Source organism: Astyanax mexicanus, chromosome 17, assembly GCF_023375975.1.
Source record: "Astyanax mexicanus isolate ESR-SI-001 chromosome 17, AstMex3_surface, whole genome shotgun sequence".
NCBI classification, from domain to species: Eukaryota; Metazoa; Chordata; class Actinopteri; order Characiformes; family Acestrorhamphidae; genus Astyanax; species Astyanax mexicanus.
In genome coordinates this window covers 9,628,319-9,649,013 of record NC_064424.1, presented here as the reverse complement: position 1 = coordinate 9,649,013, position 20,695 = coordinate 9,628,319, and the positions used below count along the sequence as shown (strand labels likewise).

The 20,695-nt window shown below is 37.8% G+C and overlaps 2 protein-coding genes and 1 long non-coding RNA gene across 3 annotated transcripts; 1 reads left to right on the top strand and 2 right to left on the bottom strand.

Annotated features, from left to right (window-relative positions):
* Positions 1-652: 652 nt before the first annotated feature.
* Positions 653-1,480, top strand: LOC125782449 (uncharacterized). Its single transcript, XR_007425137.1, has 2 exons — positions 653-959; positions 1,334-1,480. It is a non-coding gene; the product is annotated as an uncharacterized LOC125782449 (long non-coding RNA).
* Positions 1,481-3,220: 1,740 nt separating this feature from the next.
* LOC111193815 (odorant receptor 131-2-like) lies at positions 3,221-6,084 on the bottom strand. Its single transcript, XM_022675877.2, has one exon. The coding sequence runs from the start codon at positions 4,522-4,524 to the stop codon at positions 3,556-3,558; it is 969 nt and encodes a 322-aa protein (XP_022531598.2). The 5' UTR covers positions 4,525-6,084; the 3' UTR covers positions 3,221-3,555.
* A 2,668-nt stretch (positions 6,085-8,752) lies between these two features.
* On the bottom strand, positions 8,753-11,301 carry LOC125782446 (odorant receptor 131-2-like). Its single transcript, XM_049466517.1, has one exon. It carries the CDS (start codon positions 11,058-11,060, stop codon positions 10,092-10,094), a length of 969 nt encoding a protein of 322 aa, XP_049322474.1. The 5' UTR covers positions 11,061-11,301; the 3' UTR covers positions 8,753-10,091.
* Positions 11,302-20,695: the final 9,394 nt, after the last annotated feature.

Genomic DNA, 20,695 nt, shown 5'->3' with positions numbered 1-20,695 from the left:
ACACTAAGCAAAACAACTTGTGCCCGAGCATGGTTTCGTTTCAAAGCCTGGTTTAAATTGACTGTAAATTTGCTGTATGTATTACATTTTTAGGTGGTGCGTTTAATGTCGGTGGGAAAGCACATACTAACATTAACGACAAGTTACTGGGGAGAGAACTAAGGTTAGCAGCTCGCTAACTAACATACTAATGTTAGCGGCGAGCTAACTTTACTGGGGAGTTAACTTTACTGGGGAGATAACTAAGGTTAGCCTAGTTAATATCAGTGGTGAGCTAGTTCCTCATACAGGGGAGAGAGCTAAGGTTAGTGTAGAGCTAGCTAACATCAACGGGGACAGAACTAAGGTTAGCAGAGTTATCATTAGCGCGGGCTAGCTAACATCAGCGGTGAGCTAGCCAACATGCTAATTTGTTCTGAAAGAAAATTGATAACAAATGGGAAACATTACATTTTCATTCTCAATACAATAATTTATTTCTACTTAAGAAGTTATGACAACATTTTTGTATGGAAGCCCATTCCTGCCACCTAAAAAATAATCCAGCAAAAAAAAGAACTTATTATTATTATTATTATTATTATTATTATTAAGTAAACTGCTATCTCATTATTTTGAGACACTAAGTCAATCTTTTAAAATACTATCTCAATATTTTGAGATACTAGTAGGCTGTACAGAGACAGAAGCAGGTGAGACAAAGACGCAAAATGGATACTGTCATTGAGGATTACTTCAGACGTGGATTGTAGGAAAGTCTTATTGATTATATTTCAGTTAATTTAGTGAGGTGTAGTTCATAGATGCCCACTAGATGGCGCCAGTGTTAGTTTTTGTTTTGTCCCTTGCGAGATCCTGTAGTTCCCTCGTGCAGTCTACCGAGCTGGAATCAGCTGCACTGTGTGTTTGGTGGCAAATACTCTATAAATTCACCATTTGTGTGCGTCAATTTGACCAAAGTAAGTTTCTTGGTAAACATAACTCTCTAATGAGTCATATTTGGTAGTTAGTTCATATATTTACGCTATATTTTATCCATTTCTCTATATACTAAATGTCAGTAGTGAACACGAGTAATTAGCTGAGTGAACTGTAGGAGCTGAATTCAGTGATATTGTGTGTATCTTAATTCTATGTCGATATTTGTGCTGTTTAAATACTTAAGCACTTAGTTAACCTATTAATGTGTGTTTATTGGTAGAGTAACTGCTTTGTGTGATTAGTTTGCACTAACTTTAATCAGTATGGGAAACGTGAGTCTCAGCTGCTGTTTATATGTGTTTGGCAGACACATTATACACATTGTCATTTATTTTCTCTTCTCTGTTCACAGCCACACATATACCACACACTTACGCTACACCGACATACACACACTCACACACCTCTGATCACAACGTCCACACTGTCTTGTACCGAGCTGATGTCCCAGTGCTGTGTACTAAACACTAAATTGGCTATTAAAGATCTGTTGAATGAACATCTCTCTGAGCCCTGCTCTCTTACCGGAGCCTCCTGCTTCTAAGAACTACCAAGCCATTCAGCACCCCTGAGTACCACACTCTACTTCATGGATTCACAAATCATGAAATATTGGGGCTTTTAGGGGAATCACACAATATCAAAATAAGCCTCCGGACCTTGGACGAGGCTGAAGTTAGCTTCTTATTCGTCAGTGTCTTTATTCAGATTTCCGTTCCGATCTTAAATGCTGGCTGAACCTACATGCGCCCGCCTGTAGATTTTAACAGTAAAAACAGCATGTAAGCAAAGCGCTGTGCAAACGCTCTGAATAAAGGGGAGAACACAATACAAAGGACAGTGTTTAACTCTGAGTGAAATGTAATGTAAATAAAATTAAATAATATGAATTAAAACCTTATTGCTCTCACTTTTGGCCTAATTCCCAGGTCATTATCTCTTCAGTTTTAAGTTGTCTAAAAAAAAACTATCATACCTAATACACAATACATAAGACTGTCAAAATCCTGATAGCAGTTTACTTAATAATAATAATAAAATAAAATAAAATGCTGGATTATTTTTAGGTGTCGGGAATGGGCTTCCCTATTTTTGGACCTTAAATTCTATTTATTAAGGTATGAAAAAGGTCTTAAAAAGCATTAAATTTGACTTCTGTTCATCCAAATATTTGTAGTAAGTATACAGTATACTATATGGATTACATTGGTAAACTACACACCTCTTCTCTCTATGAAACGTTGGAATTAATAATCTCCCAACATTCGGCTGCACCCTGTGACCAGCCTCTGCCACTGTAAGGCCATGATTGATAATATGGTCCACACCCGTGGGCTTTGGTTTATCTGGAACATGCTCACAAAAGCCCTTTCATTAGTAAAGTCATGATTTACCTGACAGATAATGGTCTATTTAGGAGATATTTACCCAAAAAGTCTAAAGAAATGTATGAAATATAATTAACAGGATCTGTCAACTGGTTTAACTAATCTGAATGTAAGAACGTGAGTGGGACAGTTCAGCGGAGTAAAGAGTAAAGTGTAATACATTGTGATCTACAGGACAGAAGTGATTAATAGTTTGGGAAACAGCAGACAGTTGTGCAGGATCATCTGCAGACATATTACAAATTATTTTGCTGTTTGTATGAAATAAAGGAGAAACGGTTTCTTTGAAGAGCACAAGTGTCTATATTATGTGCAAGTTTAAGTAATAGTTTTAAGAAATTTAATTCTGATCTGAACAATGCTCCAAAGTGAATGATAAAAACTCTAAAGACCTTTTGGATTTTAGGCTTTTGAATTTCTGTTTCACCTAAATATATATTTGCAGAGACCTGAAGGTTTTTAAAACTCGTTTAGGCCCTGTCAAAACATGTTTTTGTCTTGAACATCCTCCTCGCTTTGGATAAAAGCGTCCACTAAATATAATGTAATGTAACTTATGTACAGAGCTATTATATTACAGTGCCAGCTTATGATTTTATACCCTCTAATTTCAAAGAATGCAACCATCAACATTAAAAAAAGATTATGCTGCTCTCCAAGGTTCACAGATGCAATACAGTTTATAAACTATACTGAAATTACACAACGTCCCCCCCTTTCTTACTATTGTTTTATCATCTTCTTTAATGCTTTGAAATGGTTAAATTTAGTGCTATTGTCTTATTTTTTGTATTTATTATTATTAGTATTATTATTAGTATTATTAAAAAATATAAGTAGTACTATTACTATTAACAGTAATAATAGTTATGTAGATTAAATAACTCCTCTTTAAACAGAGATTGTATACAAAATGCATTCCAAAAAGCTTCAAGCCATAATTTTACAGACAAAATTGCAAAGCTGTTGTGATTAAACTAAATCTTTAAATACTTTCAATTTAAGTTAAAAAATATTTTATTGATTTATATTGTTAACACATAGGTCACACTACTGTTGGTTTCAGCCAGTCAAACATAAAGACACATAGTTGGTGCCACAGCCCCAGTGAGCTGTACAGAAAACTGTAAAACAGTCAAAGCATGTGATCTAAAAAATCTGTAATATTACCAGAAATATTACACATTCACTGTACATTTACAGTGGTGCGGACTTTTCTAGAGCAAGAGCATAAATAATATCTGAATAAGGGCCGAATAGCATCATCTCTCAGCCCATATATGACAGGACTCAGACAGCGAGGCACGATCAGGAGGAAGAGAAAGACCGGATATTGCATGTTTAAAAATAAATTGGCATCATTACCAGCCACAGTATAAAGTGCTCTGTCTATGGTGTTATATAGAAAAGACATTGTGCACAGGCCCAGCTGAACGAAGTGCAGCAGCACGGTCCTGTGGGCTTTCTTAGCAGAGTCTTTGTTGGAGGACACAGACCTGGCTGTGATCATAATGCTGATGTAAGTGAAGATGATGATCAGGGTCACGGACACAAAGTAAACCCCAATAAATACACTGAACACCTCAGTCTGCCAGAGTCTGTAGAACAGCTGTTCACGAGAGCAAAACACTTCAACATAGAAGAACTTGGGGTCCAAAATTGCTGTTGTAATAAAATCAATGAAAATATTTATAGAGCCAAGTAACCACACAAAACCAATGGCAATGCAAGTCCTTTTCTGAGTGGCTATTTCAGTGTGTCGTAGAGGAAAACATATAGCCACATAGCGCTCCAGAGACATCACAGCCAGGTTTAATGGTGTATTGTAAAATGTTGTAGAACCCAAATACAGGAATATGGGACAGACAACTACAGCCAGCTTGAGGAAGAGCGTGGCAAAGACAAACAATAAAAAAGAGAAAATAAGATGAACACAGTCATTAAACAGCATGTGAGCAAAGAGAATGTAACGAGATGATTCTTTAAACACAGGCTTACTGTTAAGAACATAGAGAATAACACAGTTTACATACACAGCAAACAGAGTTACCACAATTAATACTGACATCCTTATAAAAGCTATCCAATTCAGTTCTCCTTTGACCACATTCTGATAAACATAAGCATCCACAGAGCTTTCATTGGTGTCTGCCATTTACTGCTTACAGAAACAAATAAATAAATACAAGATATAACAGAGTATAAAGCAAATACATACAATATGTAATTTAATGAAACCACAAAACAATTAATCTCACAAACAAATAGATGTTAAAAATGTTAGAACTTAATGTACAATTTCTTCAAAGCCATCTGTGTAGGTGAAAGAAAATATTTTTTTACAAAATCCAATAAAAATCTATTTCCCTTTGACCCTTCTTTATAAAGAAAATTAGCTCTGAGCTGTAATACACTGTTATGTGACTTTTATATTCAAAGATGACCTCAGATCATCCTTTCCTGCATCTTATAACACACACACACACACACACACACACACACACACACGCAGAGAGAGAGAGACACACACACACACACACAGCACCCCCCTCCATCTCTCAAAGTTAAATATATCTCTACGAGCTTCTGTAAACAGCAATTTTAATGTCTTGCAACAGATATTTAATGGGATTTAGGTCAGAACTTTGACAGGGTCATTCTAATCCATTCTAAACCATTCCACTGTAGCTCTGGCTGTATGTTTGGGGTAATTGTCTTGCTGTAAGGTAAATCTCCTTCCCAGTCCTCTGCAGCCTCCAACAGGTTTTCTTTATCTCAGGACTGCCTGGTAGCTCCATCCATCTTCCTATAAACTCTGACCAGCTTCCCTGTCCCTGTTAAAGAAAAGCATCCCCACAGCATGATGCTGCCACCACCAGGTTTCACAGTGGGGATGGTGATGTGCGGTGTTAGGTTATGAATATAAGCCAGAATTAGTTCTCCTGTGGACAGATTATCCCACCTGAGCTGTGGATCTCTGCAGCTCCTTCAGAGTGATCCTGGGCATATATATATATATAAAAAAAATCATAAAACAGGCCTGGACAGAAATGATGGCACCCATAACTTAATATTTTGTTGCAAAACAGTAGCGGATGCTGGTCTTTCAAGGAGGGGAAGCTCAATTTCAGCCTACATCTTAACATATGTAGTTTTATTTATACGTAAATTCTACTCTCCCTGAGATTTTTTTTTGTAAACAAAAGGCATTATTTTCAAGTTTTCACTACACAACAAAAAGGTACCCATTCTTTACATTGAACAATTACATAAAAAAGACGCTATGACATGAATAAACATAAAATGATCAGTAAAAAAAAAAACATTACGCAAAATCTTTAAAGTTGGTAAAGGAAAAAATGCAGGTAAATGTATTTCCTTTTTGGGCAGTTTTAATTTCCTTAAATAATCCTTTTATTCATTAAAATTATTTTAATTATTTTTAATGATAACACAATACTTACTACTGGCCCCTGTTCATTTATGTCCTGAGATAGTTTCATCAAGAAGAATGGCCACATTTTATTTGTTACAGCACTTTCAGTCAGTCAGCTCACTTTATCATACCAGAACAGCTGAAAATACCTGTTACTTTTCCACTTTTACACCAAATTAATCTGAGCAGTTGATCTGCCCTCCTGTTTAACTCTTAAGTTTTTCTTCGTAAGGAAGACTATCAAATGGCTTTTCCAAAACGGATTTTTACACTAAAAGATCGCTGATTCGCTCATTTCACTGTCAATCAAAAAGGGACTCCGCCTCAGACAGATCATTCAATCATCACGCAGAAGCTGAGCGTCCGGGCCAGCCGAGGCCAGCCCACTGCCCCATAGACCCCCAGAGACGCTGAGCGTCCGATGGGCGGGACAAAGCCCAGCGTTTATCCAATGACTCGTCTCGTTTCGCCGCGCGCTTTGTTCCGCTATTGAAGTCTGTGGACGCTCAGCGTCCGCACTGTTTAAAGCAGCGCTGTGAAGCTGCGGGAATGAGTGAGAGGAAAGCCGCGGCGTTACCAGTGATAAGAAGCTGAGCGTTGTAGCCATAGGCGTAGGAACCGGGGGGGATGGGTGTCCCACCCAATATTAGAAACAGGTGGATTTGTCCCCCCCAAAAATTACATCTTTTCGCCCAGATCAGGTGTACTATTAATGAGGAGACAGACCGGACCAATCACGAAGCCGGTTCAGGTATTAAGTCCCGCCTCTCAGTAGAAACAGTCAATCAGCTTGCTGGTTTTGCGCCGCGCGAAGGAGAGGCAGTTTGCTGTTTGGAAGCCCCTCCCCCTCGCTGTGAGATTTAGCAGCGGGATCGGGACGCAGCAGCTTCAGCTGATTTTAAAACAGATCTGGATATACGGAGATTTTTCTAAAAGAAAGGTAACGGTAGGTTAACCACGTCATCCGTGATGATATGTTTCTGCTAGCTGGTTAAAAATACACGTCTCTGAATCAGCCCACAGATTAAACACACTGTGATTAATAAACTGCAGCTGTGTAAGTGAGTTAGCTTAACTTTGGAATGAGCTAGATTGGGAGTCAGGGTTAAAGAAAAAAAACTATATATGTAATGTTCAACTTGCCCTGTACCTGATCAGCTAATCACTGTTTCATTTTCAATTAATTTAGAATTACAGGACTTACTGTGAGCTATAATGAACGAATATTCATTTAGCTAACTAGTTAACTAGAAGTTAAAAAATGTAGTGGATAGCCAGAATTTAGTACAGTACTTTGTGTTTGTAGTTTAAAGCAGTTTCTTAACCCCGATCACTGCCCCAAAATTTTTCCACCTGATCCAGCTGATCAGCTAATAAACAGTAATTTACTGAGTTTACCTGTTAAAATCCTTTAAAGTCAAAGTCAAAGTGTTTTTTATTGTCATTTCAGCTATATACAGAGTACACAGTGAAACGAAACAACGTTCCTCGAGGGACCATGGTGCACATAAACACAGTGTAGACAGAACAATAGTGCAACAGTACAAAAGTGCAGACAGACAATACAACACCATACAGACAAAGAATAATAAATAACAAGACAGTGTGCAAATTTAGCCCCCTATGGAGCCTAAATTAATCATTATGTATATCCAGCAGTGTATTAGACACATCATACCACCACTAACTTTATTAAATGCCTTTAAAGCAGAGGAAGCTCAAGAACATGCAGAACAGTGTTAATATGCAGTAGAATATGTAAGAACAGGGTTGAGAAACACTGCTGTAACGTGACTTCTGTTCATTTGTAGTTCACAGTAAGACCACATGTCCTGATGTTTATAAAAATCTCTATGAAACTTAAAGTTACATTCTTTTACATAAAAGGACACCATCTTAAGAAGAGCTCTCAGTAAAAAAAAAAGAAAAAAGCGCAGGAGAAAATGTAAATATACAACAGAATTGACATGACAATAATAATAATAATAATAAACAAATCTGTTATTTTAAATATTAGGTGATAACTGATTATTTTTGTCGTATGTATATTATTCAGACATTGCATGCATAATTTTTTCTAACAACAGTAAATGTAACGTGGAGTAACATGTTTAGGTTGTTAAATCACCTTATAATAATAATAATTTACTTTTAGAGTGGGCTTGGGTTCATATTGGCAAATGTGTCCCCCCCAATATCAAGTCCGCTCCTACGCCCTTGGTTGTAGCGCATATTTAATCAGTGACATGTACACACAACAGTATATATTTAATCACTTATGTTTTTACATTTTAGGGGAAGCTGAGCTTCCCTTGCAGTCTTAGAGCAATCGCCACTGTTGCAAAACCTTTAGAGGCAATCACTGCAATCAATCAATTCCTGTAACTGTCAATAAGGCTTCTGCACCTCTCAGCAGATATTTTGGCCCACTCATCATAAGCAAGCTGCTCCAGTTGTCTCAGGTTTGAAGGGTGCCTTTTTCAGATGACTCCATATTTCAGCTCCTTTCAAAGATGCTCAATAGGATTTAGGTCAGGGCTTATAGACCTACACATTAGTCCAATGTTTTCCTCTTAGCCATTCTTGGGTGTTTTAAGCTGTGTGTTTTGGGTCATTATTATGTTGCAAGACCCACAACCTTCAACTAAGACCAAGTTTTCGACACTGGGTAGCAGATTTATCTCTAGATTCCTTGAGATTTCATTGACTGATTACAAGATTGTAGACACCTGTGATGCTAATTAGTGGACACACAATGATTTAACCCAGCTGGTCACCAATGTCAATAGACCTTAGTTTTAGGTTGAATGTTGGTCATGACATCAGATGACATCAATACTGTTAGATGCCTGCAGAGAACATGTCCCTTTGGTCACATTATTTTCAGGGGTACCAACTTTTTTTTTTGTTCGGGCCTATTTAAGGAATTTTAAATTAATACATTTTAAATAATTATGTTAAACCATGGTTCAAAATCAACGTTGGATTTTCATTTGTTCATTTTTATAGAATTTTTTGTTATTTTTATTTATTATTACTTTTGTCAGATTCAAATTATTTATGTGACCATTGTGGATTTTTCTTTCATAAACTGAGGGGTACCAACAATTTTGTCCACGTGTGTATTTTATAACTTTACCCTGCTTTAAAGTTCTCCACAACTTTATCTCAGATCTGTCTGATGTGTTCCTTGTTTTTCGTGATGCTGTTTGATCACTTATGTACTCTAACACACCTCTGAGGCCTTCACAGAACAGCTGTAGTTATACTGAGAATAAATTACCATACAAACAGGTGGAATCTATTAACTAATTAAGTGACTTTAGAAATCCCCTAAATTTGTTCATACTGGAGTTTATTTGGGGATTTCAGAGTAAAGGGGGCTTAATTTCTATTTATTGAACATATTTATTAATTAAACATTTTGAATACTACATATAATTTTTTTTCACTACCCAATTATGTGCGATTTTCATATAAAATCTCAGAAAAATACACTTAAGTTTGTGGGTGTAATGTGGACAAATGTGGAAAAGTTCATGGGGTATGAATACTTTTGCAAGCCACTGTAGATGCTGCAGTGTTTTGTCATGACAATTAAATCTACAAAGGAAATTGGTGATATTGTTCTTTTAAAGAAATATACATTTGTCACATTTCTGCCAATCAACAAAAATATAATTGTTTACTGGTTCACATCATCAAATTAAATGAATTAAATCTAATGTGCAGTTTAATCCAGGTCACGACACTACATTTTCATGTTTTCTCAGCTTTCAGACAATGAAATTCTAAAAGGACTTTGCCATCCAGTGGATATATTTATTATTACACACTGGAAATTATGGAATAAGGTCAAATTGCAGTTTTTTCAATATTTTGTTAAACAATCTGATAAAAAATTCAAATCCCTTGGTAAGCCAAGCTTTGTGATAAAATGGCCATGGACAGTGCTGTGAAAAATATTTTTGCTTTTTATCATATTAACATTTTCTCATATAAACAAACACATTTTGATATCAGATATGCTCTAGAGAACTGTTATTACAAATCCCCAAATATCTTGCTTGTTGGTTGAATTTGGTTGAAAAAAAATACAAAAATATTTCATTTATTTTAAATATGAACACATAAGTTACACTACTGTATTTTATAACCAATTAGGCATTGTCTAAAATATTAACAAAATACAAATGATAAGAATACTATCACAATGGTCTAAGCATGTAGTTGACAATGTTTGCAAAAGATCACACATTCACAGAAATATATTATAAATAATACATTTACTGCGCATTCACAGCAGTGCTGAATTTTCTAAAGCAGGGACAGAAATAATGTTTAAATAAAGGTCTAATAGCATCGTCTCTCAGCCCATAGATAAGAGGGCTCAGACAGCGAGGCAGAATCAGTAGGAGGAGAAAGTTCACATATTGCACATGTAAATAGAGAGAGGTACCGCTGCCAGTCACTACATAAAGTGCTCTGTCTACAATAGCATATAGAAAAGACATTGTACACAGGCCCAACTGAATGAGGTGCAGCAGCACAGTCTTGTGGGCTTTCTTAGCAGAGTCTTTTTTGAAGGAAACAGACCTGGCTGTGATCATAATGCTGATGTAGGTAAATACAATTATCAGGGTTACTGACGCAAAAAGAAATGCATTAAGCCAACTGATTACCTCGGGCTGCCAGAGTTTCAAATATAACTGTTCATAAGCACAAAACATGCTCACAGAAAAAAAATTAGGGTCCAAAACTGTGGCAGTAATAATGTTCATCAAAATATTTACACAGCCGATTAACCAAATAAAGATAATAGCAATGCCAGTTCTTTTCTGAGTGGCTATTTCAGTATGTCTTAGAGGAAAACAGATAGCCACATAGCGTTCCAGAGACATCACAGCCAGGTTTAAAGGTGCAATATAGAATGTTGTAGAATCAAAAAACAGGATCATGGAACAGACAGCTTTAGCCAGCTTAAGGAAGAGCACAGCAAAGAAATACAAGAAAAAAGTGAGAATGAGATGAACAGTGTCATTGAAGAGCATATGGGCAAAAAGAATGTAGCGGGATGATTCTTTAAATACAGGCTTACTGTTAAGAACATAAAGAATAACACAGTTTACATACACAGCAAACAGAGTTACCACAATTAATACTGACATCTTTATAAAAGTTATCCAACTCATTTGCCCTTTAATAAAACTCTGGTAAACAAAAGCATCTCCAGAGCTTTCATTAGTGTCTGCCATTTACTGCTTACAGAAAGAAAGAAGTACAATAAATACTGTTGCACTAAATGTGGTGAAACTTTGTTAAAATAGCTAATAGATAAAGTAAACAGAACCAAAGAATTTCCGAGAGGTACGGTCAGCCTTAGAAAAGCCCCCTGTAAATGGAATTAGAGTATTTTTGTATATAATCAATAAAAATCTTTTGTTGATTCCATTGGTCATCACTCATGCAGTTAAAAAAGCTGTACCTTGTGAGAACCTTAAATCTCTAAACTGGGAAGCAAAACCCTGTGACTTTTATACTCAGTGACATCACAACATTAGAGATAAACAGCAAGAGATGACCTCAGAGATGACCTGTTTAATAACACACACACACACACACACACACGGCCCTCCCTTTTTTAACATCTCACCATCCTCTCTAGTATCCTTTTCTAAAAGATTGTGGCATGATTATCACTAATTAGAGGTTTTATTAATAATTTGTTTTTTATTTGATAGAGCCTAAATTGGGCATTTCTAAATTATGTATTCGGCATGTGTTACAATATATTTAATATAGGGTTTTTTATTTTTTAGATTTTTTAGTTTATCCATTATTCTAAACGAGGGTGTTGTGTGTGTGTGTGTGTGTGTGTCTTTTCTGTTTTATAATCATATGCGTAAACGAGTGGAGTTTGCCAAGTGGTACTGGGATTTTAACTGGGACCGTGTAACACTAATGATGAGTATGCAGAAAAACACCTCAGGCCCACTGTTAAGTATGGGGGAGAAGTGATGCTGTGGGCCTGTTTCTTCTCCAACGGACCTGGGAACCTTGTAAGCATACATGGGATCACGAACTCTTTGAAATATCAGGACATTTTGAATCAGAATATTGTGGCCTCTGGCCAAAAGCTGAAGATAGGTCCTCACCGGGACTTAGAGCAAGATAATGACCTTTAACATGTGGCCAAACCTACTCAAAAATAGTTCACACGGCACAAAACCAAGCTCCTCTCATGGCCATCTCAGTCCCAAGACCTCAACCCAATAGTAAACCTTAGAGAGGTTGTGCAAAGAGGAATAGTTGAAGATCCCTCTTTCTGTATTCTCCCATCTGGTGAAGAGTTATAGCAGGGTTCTTGCACCATTATAAAGTCAAATTTAATTATTTTAAGACCTTTTTAAGACCTCAATATATATATAATTTTCATTTCCCTTTTTATTTCTTTAAATGTTGTTCCCTTGTGATGCAGAACAGAGCCAACATAGCATATGTAAGTTGCATTACGTTAAACAACACACTGAATTGCATGTAGGAAGCAAAAAAGAATAATGAAAGAACACTTAAAGCAGTCTCCATTATAAATTATAAATAAACTTGAAATGAAAAGCCAGTCCTAAGCCAATAATTTGAAATTTATGTACATAACTGTTTAAAAAAAAACAGCAAAACTCTTAACAAGAGAAACCAATGAACAGAGGACAATTGTTTTGAAAAAAAGAGAAATGAATCAATTAAATTGCTGTGATTATGTTTATTTTACTAATTACTACTGACACCATTGCTGCTTCTACTACTACTACTACTACTACTAATAGTAATAATAATAATAATAATAATAATAGTGAAAAACAATAAAGTATCAGTGTCCATTTATCATTATCTGATAACATTAAAATACACAAAAACAAACTAATAAAGCGTGCGAGTATTGGTTTGTACACCGGGTAGGGTGGGAGGCCACATTGGTACTTAACATAGACAAAGACTTAACATAGAACCGCAGTTGCAAAATTATTTGTTATTTATTATAGTCTTAGTTAAGACTTACCTTAACCTTCCAGTAAGCTAGCTTGCTGCAAATGTTAGCCGGGTCACCGCTAACCTTAGTTCTCTGGCTGATAATGTCAGCTAGCTCACTGCTAACCACAGTTCTCTCCCTGATAACATTAGCTAGCTCACCACTAATGTTACCTAGCTCTTCACTAACCTCAGTTCTCTCTCTGATAACATTAGCTAGCTCACCGCTAATGTTAGCTAGCTCTTCACTAACCTCAGTTCTCTCCCTGATAACATTAGCTAGCTCACCGCTAATGTTAGCTAGCTTTTCACTAACCTCAGTTCTCTCCCTGATAACATTAGCTAGCTCACCACTAATGTTAGCTAGCTCTTCACTAACCTTAGTTCTCTCCTGATAACATTAGCTAGCTCACCGCTAATGTTAGCTAGCTCTTCACTAACCTCAGTTCTCTCCCTGATAACATTAGCTAGCTCACCACTAATGTTAGCTAACTCTTCACTAACCTCAGTTCTGTCCCTGATAACATTAGCTAGCTTACCGCTAATATTAGCTAGCTCATCAGCAGTGTTGGGCACGTTACTTTGAAAAAGTAATTAGTTATAGTTACTCATTACTTCTCCAAAAAAGTAACTGAGTTACTAATGGAGTTACTCCACTACAAAAGTAACTAGTTACCAGTAAAAGTAACTATTGCGTTACTTTTATTATTCGCCCTCAAAAAAAGGAAATCAATTATGTAATAACTATTATTAATAGAAAAATAACAAACGAAAATAAACCCAAAATGTTGACAAAAATATAATCTAACGAATTTCAAAAAAAAAAAAAAACGAAATTCTCCACACAAGCAAAGAAAATTACTAAAACTTGTAATACTGAAAAAAACGGAAAAACGCATCTGGGGATGAAATTAAACAAACCAAGCCACACTCAAAGGAAATATGTATATATAAACAAAACAAAATAATGGACAAAAACAACAATCTAATGACCATTAAAATGGTATTAATAGAACAGCTTCACCAAAAGAGAATAGAGCTTAGATCGGGCCCAAAAAATCCGACCCGACCCAGCCCGTGCACGTTCTGCCTGAGCCCGACCAAACCCGAACCATAAACTGTCTGTTTTTGGGCTGATTGAATGAGCAAAATATGATCAGAATTATGTTTATTAACACTAACATAGAAGCATAGAACTATTATTTAATTAACATGATTTTTAAGAACAGCTACACACAGTGCTGCAAGTCAAACGCGGAGGCGTTCACGTCCGCCCAGAGCTACGTGATTACATTTTTCATTAAGTTGGCTTGGAAAAGCCAACTTATTGTTCTTCGTAATCTTATTCTACTTATTATTATTATTATTATTATTATTATTCTATTCGCAAAATTTAATCACTATCTCCTCCTAGGGCTTTTAACGTAGAAACCTGAAACTTTGCAGGATCGTCGGACCTATACCGGTTCAGGTTGCTTGTGCTTTTTGAAGCGATTTATCGTACGGTTTTCGTAAAAACTTCGTAAACGTGAGCGTTTTTTTCCCATAGGAATGAATGGGGGAGAATTTTGAACGGCCGTGAACGTCACAATTTTTGACATACAAAGACAAAAATCGGACGGTCTATAGAACTTACCGCGTTCTTTCAGAAAATTTTAACGTTTCGACGATACGTCGTACGGTTTTCGTACAAATGTCGTACGAAGTTTTCCCATAGAAATGAATGGGGGGCCCAGAGTTCCATCTCACACACGAGCAGCTCTGCGCACGGAACACCTTCTCTCCCCTGCTCCTCCAGTATTGTGAGTGTATGGAGGAGCTGCTGTATGGAGCAGCTATCAGTCAAAAGTTTGGACACCCCGGCACCCCAGCCAAGGCTTAGCAACCACCTATTAACTGCTTAGCAACCACCTTAGCAACCACCTGGAAAACGTTAGCAACTGCCTAGCAACCACTTAGCAACCACCTGGAAAACGTTAGCAACTGCCTAGCAACCACTTAGCAACTGCCTAGCAACCACTTGGAAAACGTTAGCAACTGCCTAGCAACCACTTAGCAACTGCCTAGCAACCACCTGGAAAATGTTTGCAACTGCCTAGCAACCACTTAGCAACCACCTGGAAGACGTTAGCAACTGCCTAGCAACCACTTAGCAGCTGCCTAGCAACCACCTGGAATATGTTAGCAACTACCTAGCAACCACTTAGCAACCACCTGGAAAATGTTAGCAACTGCCTAGCAACCACTTAGCAACTGCCTAGCAACCACTTGGAAAACGTTAGCAACTGCCTAGCAACCACTTTAGAAATGATAGCAACTGCCTAGCAACCACTTAGCAACCACATGGAAAACGTTAGCAACTGCCTAGCAACCACTTTAGAAATGATAGCAACTGCCTAGCAACCACTTAGCAACACCTTAACAACCACTAGGAAAACGTTAGCAGCTGCCTAGCAACCACTTAGCAACCACTTTAGAAATGATAGCAACTGCCTAGCAACCACTTAGCAACCACATGGAAAACGTTAGCAACTGCCTAGCAACCACTTAGCAACCACTTTAGAAATTAAAGCAACTGCCTAGCAACAACTTAGCAACCACTTAGCAACCACCTGGAAAATGTTAGCAACTGCCTAGCAACCACTTAGCAACCACTTTAGAAATGATAGCAACTGCCTTGCAACCACTTAGCAACACCTTAGCAACTGCCTAGCAACCACTTAGCAACCACTTTAGAAATGATAGCAACCAGTTAGCTACACTTTAGCCACCACCTGGGAAACGTTAGCAACTGCTTAGGAACCGCCTAGCAACCACTTAGCAACCATGTGGAATACGTTAGCAACTGCCTAGCAACCGCTTAGCAACACCTTAGCAACCACCTGGAAAGCGTTAGAAACAACCTAGCAACCGCTTAGCAACCACTTTAGAAATGATCACAATTGCCTAGCAACCACTTAGCAACCATGTGGAATATGTTAGCAACTGCCTAGCACCTGCTTAGCAACCCCTTTAGAAATGATAGCAACTGCCAAGCAACCACTTAGCTACACTTTAGCCACCACCTGGAAAACTTTAGCAACTGCTTAGCAACCGCCTAGCAACCACTTAGAAACCATGTGGAATACGTTAGCAACTGCCTAGCAACCGCTTAGCAACCACTTTAGAAATTATCACAACTGCCTAGCAACCACTTAGCAACCATGTGGAATATGCTAGCAACTGCCTAGCAACCTCTTAGCAACTGCCTAGCAACCTCTTAGTAACCACTTTAGAAAAGATAGCAACTGCCTAGCAACCAGTTAGATACACTTTAGCCACCACCTGGAAAACGTTAGCAATTGCTTAGCAACTGCCTAACAACCGCTTAGCAACACCTTAACAACCACCTGGAAAATGTTAGCAACTGCTTAGCAACAACTTAGCAACAGCTTAGCAACCACCTGGAAAACATTAGCAACTGCCTAGCAACCACTTAGTAACCACCTGGAATACATTAGCAACTTCCTAGCAACCACTTAACAACCACTTTAGAAATTATAGCAACTGCCTAGCAACCAGTTAGCAACACCTTAGCAACCACCAGGAAAACGTTAGAAACTGCCTAGCAACAGCTTAGCAACCATTTTAGAAATGAAAGCAACTGCCTAGCAACCACTTAGCCACCACTTAGCAACCACCTGGAAAATGTTAGCAACGGCCTAGCAACCACTTAGCAACCACTTTAGAAACGATAGCAAGTGCCTAGCAAACACTTAGCAACACCTTAGCAACCACTAGGAAAACGTTAGCAACTGCCTAGCAACCACTTAGCAACCACTTAGCAACCACCTGGAAAACGTTAGCACCTGTCTAGCAACCACTTAGCAACCACTTTAGAAATTATAGCAACTGCCTAGCAACCAGTTAGCAACACCTTTGCAACCACTAGGAAAATGTTAGCAACTGCCTAGCAGCCACTTTAGAAATTATTGCAACTGCCTAGCAACCAGTTAGCAACACCTTAGCAACCACTAGGAAAACGTTAGCAACTGCCTAGCAACCACTTAACATCTTAGCAACCACCTGGAAAATGTTCGCAACTGCCTAGCAACCACTTAGCAACCACATGGAATATGTTAGCAACTGCCTAGCAACCACTTAGCAACCACTAGGAAAACATTAGCAACTGCCTAGGAACCACTTAGCAACCACTTTAGAAATGATAGCAACTGCCTAGCAACTAGTTATCAACCACTTAGCAACCACCTGGAAAATGATAGCAACTGCCTAGCAACCACTTAGCAACACCTTAGCAACCACTAGGAAAACGATAGCAATGGCCTAGCAACCACTTAGCAACCACTTTAGAAATGATAGCAATTGCCTATCAACCACATAGAAACACCTTAGCAACCACTAGGAAAATGTTAGCAACTGCCTAGCAACCACTTTAGAAATTATAGCTACTGCCTAGCAACCACTTAACAACATCTTAGCAACCACCTGGAAAATGTTAGCAACTGCCTAGCAACCAGTTAGCAACACCTTAGCAACCACCTGGAAAATGTTAGCAATTGCCTAGCAACCACTTAGCAACCATGTGGAAGACATTAGCAACTGCTTAGCAACCACTTTAGAAATGATAGCAACTGCCTAGCAACCACTTAACAACCACTTTAGAAATTATAGCAACTGCCTAGCAACCAGATAGCAACACCTTAGCAACTACCTGGAAAAAGTTAACAACTGCCTAGCAACCACTTAGCAACCATGTGGAATATGTTAGCAACTGCCTAGCAACAGCTTAGCAACCACTTTAGAAATGATAGCAACTGCCTAGCAACCAGTTAGCAACACCTTGGCAACCACCAGGAAAACATTAGCAACTGCCTAGCAACCACTTAGCAACCACTTTAGAAATGATAGAAACTGCCTAGCAACCACTTAACAACATCTTAGCAACCACCAGGAAAATGTTAGCAACTGCCTAGCAACCACTTAGAAACCACTTTAGAAATGATAGCAACTGCCTAGCAACCACTTAACAGCATCTAAGCAACCATCAGGAAAATGTTAGCAACTGTCTAGCAACCACTTAACAACCATGTGGAATACGTTAGCAACTGCCTAGCAACAGCTAAGCAACCACTTTAGAAATAATAGCAACTGCCTAGCAACCACTTAGAAACAGTTTAGCAACTACCACATTTATGATAGCAACCAACAAGCAACCACTTAACAACACCTTAGTAACCAATTAGCAACATCTTAGCAGCCACCTGGAATATGTTAGCAAATGTGTATCGACACATTATTAACCACCACAAATGTGTTAGCAACCACTTAACATCACCTTAGCAACTGTCTTACAACACCTTAGCAGCCACTTGTGTATGATAGCAACTGCCTAGCAACCAATTATTAACACTTTAGGAACCACTTGGAATACTAAGCAACTGCTGAGCAACACCTTAGCAACTTTATTATTTGGAATTTAGCTTTTAGCCAAAAGTTTCTGGACTTTAGCTTTTAATCAAACGTTTTTAGGCTTTAGCTTTGGGTTTTAACCCAATAATATATGACTTTCGCTTTTAGTATAAAAGTTTTTGGACTTTAGCTTTTAACCAAGGATTTTTTTACTTTAACTTTTAGTCAAAAGTTTTTTGACCTTAGCTTTTAGCAAAAAAAAAAAAAGGACTCTAGCTTTTAGTCAAACGTTTCTGGACTTTGGGTTTTAGCTATAGGTTTTTGGACTTTTGCTTTTAGCCAAACGTGTTTGAACTTTAGCTTTTAGCCAAAGGTTGTTGGACTTTAGCTTTTAGGCAAAATTTTTAGACTTTAGCTTTTAGGCAAAATTTTTAGACTTTAGCTTTTAGCCAAAGGCTTTTGGACTTTAGCTTTTAGCCAAAAAACTTTTATATGAAGCTTATTTAATAAATATTAGACTGATATATTCTTATGTATTATAAAAAAAACAAATAAATACAGAAATGTAATGTTTCCACAGGTCTTATTATTATAAATTAAAATGAAAAAAAAGAGCACCAACTACTGTACCCACCCAGAGAGAGCATGGCAAACTGTACTCTCTCAGACTCGGAAAAGCAACATGGCCCCCTCAAATAAAAACAAATTAACATACTGTGCATATTTTTTATTTATATTTAAACAATCACACACACCCCGCCCCCCTTCCTAGACTTAAACACAAATACTGTGTTGTTTGGGTTTCACATCACACACACAAACACACAAAGAAACAAATTAATACTGTACAGAAATAGTGTTGTTTGCTTATCACATCACACACACACACAAAAAAACGCCTAAATACTGTGTAGAAACAAATAGTGTTGTTCGCTTTTCAAATCACACACACACACACACAAACACTGTGCAAAAATAATGTTATCTTTTTATATCACACACACAAACACAAAGAAATGCATAAATACTGTGCAGAAATGAATAGTGTTGTTCGCTTTTCAAACCTCCACACACACACACACACACACACACACACACACACACACAGAAATGCATAAATTAATAGTGTTGTTTGCTTTTTAACCCCCCCCCCCCACACACACAAATACTGTGTAAAACACACACACACACACACACACAAATACTGTGTAAAACACACACACACACACACACACACACACACAAATACTGTGTAAAACACACACACACACACACACACACACACAAAGAAACACATAAATTAATAGTGTTGTTTGCTTTTTAACCCCCCCCCCCCACACACACACATACTGTGTAAAACACACACACACACACAAAGAAACGCATAAATTAATAGTGTTGTTTGCTTTTTACCCCCCCCCCCACACACACACACACATAAATACTGTGCAAAAATAGTGTTGTTCTCTTTTCACATCACACACATACAAAGAAACGCCAAAAATACTGTTTAGAAATAAATAGTGCTGTTCGCTTTTCAAATCACACACACACACACACATACTGTGCAGAAATAATGTTGTTCACGTATCACATCACACACACTAAACTCAACACACACACTGACACACATATAAATACTGTACAAAAGCAGTTATTCGTTTATAACATCAAATCACATCTCACACACATTCACACACACACATACACATGTAACTAAAAACCATCAAGTCATCAACATTTCTTAAATAAAAATAAAAAAATCACATTGCCCCTAACTTTTTTCAAGTGCAGTTAATGGGCGGCTAATCGGTCCCAGTCCCAACTGACAATTTCAGTTGTCTTTGAAAATGTCCAAGAATCCATCACCAAGGGCAACAACATCAAAAGGAGTAACTTTTCCCCAGTTTCTGGTACTGGGCTGTCTGCTGCACCCATAATTATTCTGGTATTCAGGTATTTTGCTTGAGTTTGTTGTGTATTGCTGCTTGTCAGAGTTCTGTGTGTGTCCATTGTGTTGAAGTTTTCCTTGAGCCACATATGGAGATTAGGAGATTCTGGAGATTCTGTTGCTGGAGGGGTGTTGATGTCCCTCAAACCATGTAGAGAGATGGAGGGGCTTTGTTAGTGCACTTTTTGGTGCTTGGCAGCTTTGCAGAGTTCTCTGTGCACCCCCTGAACTGTTCATTGTGGCTGTTGGGGTGTTGATGTCCCTCAAACCATGTAGAGAGATGGAGGATCTTTGATAGTGCACTTTTTGGTGCTTGGCAGCTTTGCAGAGTTCTCTGTGCACCCCCTGAACTGTTCATTGTGGCTGTTGGGGTGTTGATGTCCCTCAAACCATGTAGAGAGATGGAGGATCTTTGATAGTGCACTTTTTGGTGCTTGGCAGCTTTGCAGAGTTCTCTGTGCACCCCCTGAACTGTTCATTGTGGCTGTTGGGGTGTTGATGTCC